This window comes from Pleurodeles waltl, chromosome 3_1, assembly GCF_031143425.1.
Source record: "Pleurodeles waltl isolate 20211129_DDA chromosome 3_1, aPleWal1.hap1.20221129, whole genome shotgun sequence".
Classification (NCBI taxonomy): Eukaryota; Metazoa; Chordata; class Amphibia; order Caudata; family Salamandridae; genus Pleurodeles; species Pleurodeles waltl.
In genome coordinates, this window is record NC_090440.1 from 1,300,343,454 (window position 1) to 1,300,352,237 (window position 8,784).

General features: G+C 43.0%; 1 protein-coding gene across 1 annotated transcript; it reads left to right on the forward strand.

Moving 5' to 3' along the window:
- The first annotated feature begins 953 nt into the window (after positions 1 to 953).
- On the forward strand, positions 954 to 7,417 carry LOC138285102 (zinc finger protein 862-like). The gene is made up of 6 exons (XM_069224639.1): positions 954 to 1,093; positions 4,333 to 4,530; positions 4,628 to 4,691; positions 4,775 to 4,838; positions 4,927 to 4,956; positions 5,094 to 7,417. Exon 6 carries the CDS (start codon positions 5,133 to 5,135, stop codon positions 7,200 to 7,202), a length of 2,070 nt encoding a protein of 689 aa, XP_069080740.1. The 5' UTR covers positions 954 to 1,093; positions 4,333 to 4,530; positions 4,628 to 4,691; positions 4,775 to 4,838; positions 4,927 to 4,956; positions 5,094 to 5,132; the 3' UTR covers positions 7,203 to 7,417.
- The last annotated feature ends 1,367 nt before the right edge of the window (positions 7,418 to 8,784 follow it).

An 8,784-nucleotide genomic window follows, 5' to 3' on the forward strand; every position in this document is an offset into this window, starting at 1 on the left:
TCTAGAGCTACAGATAATCACATCCTTGAGGATGCTCAAGCAGGTTTTAGGTGTAACATCAGAACCCTTGACCAAGATTTCTCATTCAACCTGCTGTGCAGAAAGTATGTTACCCTGAAGAGGGATCATTTGTACGTTGCCTTTATAGGCCTTAGGTCGGCTTTTGACCTGGTCCCAAAGGATAGCTTGTGGAAGACACTGGAAGCTTAAGGGGTGCCACATGATCTTATATGGGTCTTAAGAGTTCTCAACACAAATACCTATGCTAGAGTGAGGTGGAATATGGATGGGGACTTAACAGACGTGATTCCCATTTGTCAGGGGTACAACAAAGCTGCAAAGTAGCCAGATCCTCTTTAGCCTCTAGTTAATGGGGCAGACAAATGGCTATCCCAAAGTGTGCATGATGTTCCTAAGTTAGCGGGAATTGCACTGCTGATATTAATGTTCGCTGATGACACCCTCCTTATTTCTAGAACTCCTATGGAGCCCCAGGCAGAATTGGACTCCTTCTCAGCTTTTTGGAAGATGAAGGGTCTTGAAATTAACCCATTGAAAACTAAAGTTATGGGGATAAACACCCACAAGTCAATTATCAGGATAATGGCAATTGATGGCTCCATAATCGAACAGGTTAAGCATTTTGACTATTTAGGGGTACGGTTGTTCAATACAATGACTTGGGCCCATCAGATGAAAAAGAGTAAAATCTTCTCAAACAGAGAGCATACCAAATCAGTAGGAAACAGAAGGCAACTGCTGGAGGTGCAGTGTCTCAAGTCCTCCAGATTTATAAAGCTATTGCTTTATCGGCAGCCACTTATGGGGCAGAGATATGGGGTTTTGCAGATGCCACCACCAATGTTCCCTTTAAGGCGCGCGCTTGGGCGCGCGCGCACCCTTCCTTCCCCCACCGCGCAGTCCACTTTCTAATGCGCGCACCTTTTATCCACGTCACTTCCTGCATAACGCGGGGAGAGTGAAACCGTACGTAAGCGCTGCGCTTTAAAAACAAACAGCGCGAAATCACGGTCACTCTCTTCGCGGCAGGACATGGTGGATAGTGGAGTGCTGGAGGAGGAGAAGCAGCGAGGTAAGACATGTTGTTTAGCAGGAGGGCTTGGGCTACTGTGATTTCACTAAAATGCGTTGCGCACACAGGTTCCGCCTGCCCGCTCTTCACCTCTGCGGCAAGAACGCAGCTTGTGTCTAGACTTGCTTTCCACTTATCTCAGAGCTAAACGCCGTCCTTTATTCATTTGTTTTTGAGAAAGCCTGTTGAGAGATTATGACATGGGAGGACGTCATCGGAAGGCCCCTTTACCATTTTGTATGGTGGAAACATCATTTTGCATTGGGGTACTGCTTTGACCCACAATTACAAGATATAAGGGAGAGTTTTCACAAATTTTCACTGAATAAGGTTGCCACATTGTTTTAATGATCAGTACCACCCTTGCGCCCCATGCGTCTATATAACACCATTTTGGTGAAACTGAGGGCCATATGTTGCAAACTGTATGGCGTTTGCCAGAGACCAGCATTTCAGGTGTTCGTTTAATTTAGAGAGTTTTTAGGAACAGAGACTTTTTACGAGTTCGGATTTCCGCTAAGTAACTCCACGTGTTTCCCTTCAAAAATACATTTTGTGCAGAAACAGCCCCGGAACTCGGGAAAGACGTGTGTAAAATGTTATACAGTAGAATTTCATTCCAGGCCTGAACCCCCACAATTGTATGGTACAAAAGTGGGAACGCCGCCCGACTGGAAACTGTAATTCAGATTTAGTGTTCCCTGCTTCCTGCAACTCATAATCTGGCACTAGTTGTATCAGAAACGACGTCATATTTTTAATGCAATTGGCATGGCCGGATACTGACCTGTATTGCTTGCAATGCATTTCTGCTGCACAGTGTTTGGTGGCAGCCTTCCTGCCACCATCTGTGGATAGGCCGTGGCTGCTTGCTCACGGCTACCAGTGGAGAATCAATGCCACCACAGTAATCTGTGCTAAATGATGCTCCCCGCTTAGACCTCTTGATGACGATTATTGTTTTACTTGAACCCTGTTATTAGTAATCTTTATTCTTTCTCTTGCTCATTAGCCCTCGGAGTGTATTTATTTAATCATTCTGTTTCTTTGTACCATTCTGTTCTTGTCTTCATGCAAAGCGCCTTTAAACCCTCAGAGCCTTGTTCACATTATACAAACTACATACATTAGTAAAAAATACACACAATGTTGCAGCCTTTGTAGTCTAAAAACCATGGACATTGCTAGGTACTCACTGCAAACAACAAGATCTGGAGGAAAAACCCTGACAAGCAGCTTGTCACAGCTCTGGAAAGCAAAGAAGGCTGGGGCAGTCAAAGGCAGTGCTCTAGATATCACGCTGACTTGGGACTGCTTTTATCAATCAGCCCTATAGTCTGGGACACTGGAATTATGTGCAGTGGAGGGCCAAATTATATGGGAGGCTTGATTAATTGGTGCAGCAAGAAAAGACAAATTATGCAGCGTACTGCAGCATATTTTGTGAAAGTATTACTTCGTTTGTTCTGATTTGTATACTTGTTAAAACTGTCTGGGCTTAGATTGCATCTCAGTTGTATTGGTTTAGCACCCTACTATAGTAATTAGTAAGAGAAAAGTGACCAGTCAACTTTTATAAAGGGAGTTCTGCTGCGCGTCAACAAATGTCACTGCATTTTTAGTAACTTTTCAACCATTGAGCTAGAAATAGACTCTTTTTGTTAAATCTGCAGATTATGCAACAGGTGGTGGATTGCGTGGCGAATGCGGCTAGTCCATAATTATGTGAAAATCTCCACAGGTGGACAAGCATATAATTCCAGTGGCCCTGCCCGTGGCCGTTGCGATGGCCCATGCCTGCCATGACTCACCCTGTGCTATGACTACACAATGGTCCTCTATAGACCGCAGAGGGGTGTCACGTTGATTAAGGAATGTCATCTTTGATGTACCATTGTACAGACCCCTTCTTTTGACTCTGCCAGACCAAATTCAGCTGCCTTGGCAGTCTTCTGGGCCAGTTGGTACACATATGCAACCTTTTGCACTACTTTAATTTGTACAATTGTATGTTTCCACAAACAAGGTCCTATGACAGATTTAATGTTCATAACCTGATATCTAAACTGTAGAACATTACCCTATGATCTGATGTTTGCACTGTATAAAATCATTGAACATCACTGTATGTATGGCTTGTTATAGGAACCGCAGACCATTATCCTATTTCCTTGTACTCACTGTGAGGAACATCATCCCATCATCTTGTTTCCGCGCCCTTCGCTCCTCTGTTGCTTCCCCACTCCTGCGCAAGCTACTTATTTATATTTTGTTTACAGATCCGAAGTGGGAAGTAAATCACTTGTCATTTTGTAGGCACACACATAAAAAATGGTGCGACCACCACCTCCTAGCACATTTCAAACCCACCAGGATTTCAGAAGCTACTGACATAAAAACCTAATCCGGTTGTTTTTAGCTTATTGCACAAAGCATGCCCAATCTACAAGTGCAGAGCTGCCAGGCAGAGCTTGCTCTTGGATCAGTGTGGTTCTTGTGAGGTTGAACTGGTTGACAGCCATAGTCTGCAGCTGAAGAATGGGTTGTGGTGTAATCCAGTTAATAGTTGTTTATTTTTCAACCTGTTGTCCTATTTGGGAGCTCGACGACTGGTATTTGAAAGGGTGATAGCACAGTGGTGGTGATCCAAGATGAAGGATAATGCAAGTTTGCTGGGAGGTTGACTGTATTGAAGGCTTTGGAAGCTTTCAGCTAATCAGGTGCATGAGAAGCTAGTTTTGCACCCTCTGCATGCCCCCGTCATGCTCCAGGGCTGCTTATCCCAACTACAACCTTCTATGTATTATCCTTTTTCAGATATTTCTTTTACGATAAGGTGGCCCAACGAGGCCAAAATCGTTGCCCCAAATTTACAATGTGGTGCAATACATGCTTTGTCACTTTGTAACCCTTTGCACTACAATATGTCTGCGCCAGACATAATATATGTAAATGGGGCATTTCCTGGTTGGGGAGGTGGCTGAAAAAATGGCACAAAATGCTTATATTGTAAAATCCGATTCGTCATGGCGAGTGGGTGAGCAGATAACTTGAGGCCTGTAAAGGCTGCAACATCGAAGGGTTAACGCATGGCATAGGTTTGTAAGCGGATGACAATATGGAACAGGAGTTCAGCTAAACTGAAACCCCAGGTAACTATTCAATTGCTTTGGAACAGTCATGCATAATGTTTTTGTAACTCCTATAACCTATGCTAAATATCTTCTTCCCAATTACAGACGGTCTACATTTGGATTTGAACGGGCAGGCATGAGTACCAAGGAAGCCCAGGTAATTCTGTAGACGTTCCAGGTGGGATTAAGGGTCTCTAGATAAATCACATTCATGATCCACACCTTTACTTCTATTACAGGTTTGCCGGACTAAGCATGTTATAGATTTGAATGGACTGACATGCGTAGAAGCATAAGGACCAGGTAATTATTTGGTTGGTACCCCATCTGGGTCACCTGGCATAATATAATATGACAACATGCTGTAACCAACTGTTAACCATCTTTTCTTTTGTTGCAGGCACCTCAGACAGTACTGTTCATAGATGAGGGCGGGCAGACTGGAGTAGCAGCAGAAAGAGAAGGTTATTATTTGCTAGTTTTCCTTATGGTGCATCTGAGACATTGAAACAATCGGGTGCTTTAATCATGTTTTCTTCTTTTACAGGCATCTTAGACCCTGCTACACAGAAATTTGAACAGGCATATGCGAGTAGAAGCAGAAAGACAAGGTAGTTATTTGGTTGATTTCACTTGTGATGCACCTAGTACATTATAACATAACATTTGTCATCCCTTTTTTTTCTGTTACATCTACAGGCAAGTGTGAGAACAAATAGAAAGGCCCAGGTAATTAATTGCTACATTTTCCAAGAGATAGCCCAGACTTGTCTGGTAGATTGCAGTCAATAGCATAAGAACCAACTTTAAATAATGTTCCTCACTTTAAATAATGCTCCTCTTTTTTGATTTTTGTTTTTTTGCAGGTTTTGCAGCATAGTAGGCTCAGACTGATTGCCCCCAAAATGTTCAAGCGCAAAGCTATGACTTCAGCAGAGAGCAGTGCTTTGCCACAAAGGAAGAAATGCTGTCTTGTGTTCAAAGAAGAATGGCTGAAAGAAATTGTGGAGACTGAGACACAAAAGTCACGGAGCAAGGTTCGCGTACAACTGGGAGAGATATTTCTATACAATACAGAAGTAGGCCTGATGTGCAAAGTATGTGCAGAAGCAAAGATTGCAGGAGACTTTTCGACTGGGAAGAAATGGAGTGATGGATGGAAGCTGGACTACTTGAAACGCCATCTATTTAGCAAAGTTCACGAATCTGCTTTGGTGACCCTAAGAAATAAAAGTGCCACTGCCAGGCTGGGTTTTGGAGTGCGCACCATGCTGACGGAAACTGCCAGTGACAGAGCAAACAGACTAGAAGTGGTTGAACGGCATAGATCCATGCCTGAGGAGATAAAGATTCTCATCAACCATGTGTTACTAGCAGTCAAAATGAACACGTCAATGTTATCTGTTCAAGACATCCATGACCACGTCGCATTGTATGTGAAGATACCAGACAGCTGGAGGAGCAAGAACTACGCCTTTGAGTTTTTGGAGGCCATCAACAGCGTGATACGCTCTGACTTCATGGCAGAACTTCGCAGTGCTCGGTATCACACATTGATAATTGATGAGAGCACAGATATTTCAGTTACAAAAATGCTCATCCTCTACTTCAAATTCCGATCTGTAACATCAACAGAGTACAAAACAGTGTTTGGGGGAATTGTAACTCTGAGTACATGCAATGCGGAGGCTATCACTAGAGCTGTGAAAGACTTCTACTCCGCCAATAAACTGGACCTTATGAAAATGGTCATGTTTACATCAGATGGTGCATCAGTGATGCTGGGAAAGAACAATGGTGTTGCTACCCGCCTCAAACAATCCATTCCCCATCTAGTTGAGCAGCACTGTGTAGCGCACAGAGAGGATTTGGGAGTTGATGATGCCTGGAAAAAAGTGCCGATGATCAGGGAAATGGAAACATTACTGAGGACTGTCTACACTGTATTCTCCCGCTCACCTGTAAAGAAGTCCAAGCTGGACGAACTTGCTTTGGTCACTGAATGTGAAGCGGTCTCCTTTCGGCCACTCAATGAAGTGCAGTGGCTTTCAAGGCATTTTGCTGTTGGTGCACTCTTGCGTAACTATGAGGTTGCTCTCAAATACTTTGATCATGAAAGAGTTGAGGAGAATGACCCAATTGCTAAATATTGCTACAAAAAACTATCTGACTCAAACTACCATATTTCCTTTGCAGCACTGAACGACATTCTGGGTGAACTTGCATCTTTGTGCAAGTTGTTTCAAAAAAGCTCTTTGACCACTGTTGAAGCTGTACAGTATGCAAGAGCAAAACTTGGCCAAATAAAGGGACAGTACTTGGGCAACACTGTCTTTTGGAGCAACACAGTAAGAGATCTCATGGCTTTGTACAGAGAGGACCGAGTGTATGATAGTGAGCCGATGTTATCTTTCATTAAACTCCTTTGTGAGCACATGGAAAGAAGGTTCCCAGAAGATGAGTTGAAGGAATGGACAAGCTTTGATTTCCATGCAGTAACAACACAATCACAGTTTGATTTTGGGACTGAGAATGTACAAAGACTTGTTGAAAAGTATAAGAAGGTCTTGGTCCTGGGTGATTGTGACACCCCTGATGATGTTGTTCAGCAATACCGAGATTATAAATATGTGGTGGCAGAACATATAAAAAGCGGATTGTTTAGGACCTTTCCAGACATGGTGAATTTCACCCTGCGGAATGCTGCACAGTATAGTGTTGTATCTCAGCTTATTGATGTCTGTGCAACTTTCCAGGCTTCAAGTGCAGACTGTGAACGAGGATTCAGCCTCATGAACTCAATCAAGTCCAAATTAAGAAACAGACTTGAAGAGAGTCACCTAGATATGCTCATGAGGACAAAGGCCTACCTCTCAAATGGGAAAGTTGACTTAGAACGAGTTTATCAGCACTGGAAGAATGGCAAGGACCGGCGAGAAAAACAAACATGTCAGACATCTAATGTTGGCACCTGACTTGTCTAAACTTTGATGCAGCTTCTCCTACAGTCCATGTGTGGGTTGGGTAAGAACATTTCTCATCCTGTCTCTAGGCAGGGGCTTCATGGCATTCATCAGTAGTGTGTTCATCAAATTGTAAATGTTAACTAATTGTACAACATCCTTTATTTGATGTGCATGGCCCCCTGAAGCACCCTGAGAGTATTCATTAAAGTTTCACAATGGTTCAACCTCCTGTTTTCTCTAACTGGGGTGTAGGTGGCACATAACAGGTCATGTCCTTGGGGTGTGCCATCAGGTCACCATACTAACTTAATGGCCTATTATATGGAGCAATGTTCATACAAATATCCCCTTTTTGCTTTAGTGGTAAAACAAAGTTATGGAGCGGCGAATTCCAAAGATATTGGTAGTTATGCGCTGCGCTCGCGTGACTTGTCAATTTCTTGGCGCACATATCCTTGGCTGCAGGGCACAGAGATCTTACACTGCCGCACACAGTGGAAAAAAATTAGAGGGAACATTGGCCACCACTCTTTTAACAGTTGAGCATTACCTTATCAGGAGTTTGCTCAAATTAACAAAGGGCATCCCCCCCATTGGTTCCACTGATGCTGGATTTAGCACTCAATCCAATAAATTTGGTGGTAGCGCTCAAAACCTTATTATAGTGGGTGAGGCTGTGGTCAACTGAGGAGTTGACACCTTATAGGGATTCTCTAAATTATCTAATTTCTTGTGACTCATGGGTAGATTCGCCCTAGCTGAAAAATATTAGGATGGAGTATGAGAAATTGAAAGGGATAGATCTTTCAAATTCGCCAGCAGTGGCCACAAAGGGTGCAAGAAGATAGTGAAAAGAACTTACTGGAACTATGCTCTGGAACAGACCTGGTTGAACAATGATCCTGAGAATCTGACTGGGCATTACCTAAATGTTCTCCATCTTATGAAGATTTTTGGATGAAATCTATCCCCACATTGCTAAGCGGCTGTACCTCCAATTCAGGTACGGGTCTCTGCGATTCAGACCCCTAACAGCTAAATGCGACAAGCTTGGCTTCTCAACCTTTTGCTATTTTTGCCCGTGAATAAAAGAAACTGAAGGCCATTTTGTTTTTGCCCTCAGTACACACAACCATGCAGGAACTGGATAATTGCTGTCAGCAAGCTCTTGGGTGTTAGACACTACAGGCTTTGAGAATCCTTAAATTTGGCCAGTAGATGTGATAGAAGAAACCATGTGTAATTTGTGAACTAAACTTATCTGTAACCCTAGACCAATATACTCCACAGAACTTGAAAAATTGCTAGCTAAAATACTATGGCCGATTCAGAAATAAAGGGACGAGTATACATAAGTTACACAAAGAGTAGACTACATTTACGCACATGGCAACCTCTAGGCTTTTCGCAGCACCGTGTGCATTTATAGGGAAGCCTCACGAATAATATGATAATAATAATGCCATTATCATGGCCCTTACCAATACACACTATGCATGCACCATAACACATGCACAGGTCTAGGAAAATGCAACAATTTAAAAGTTTAAATTTCCTTTTGCATTTTTACATTTCTGTATATCGTAGCCTC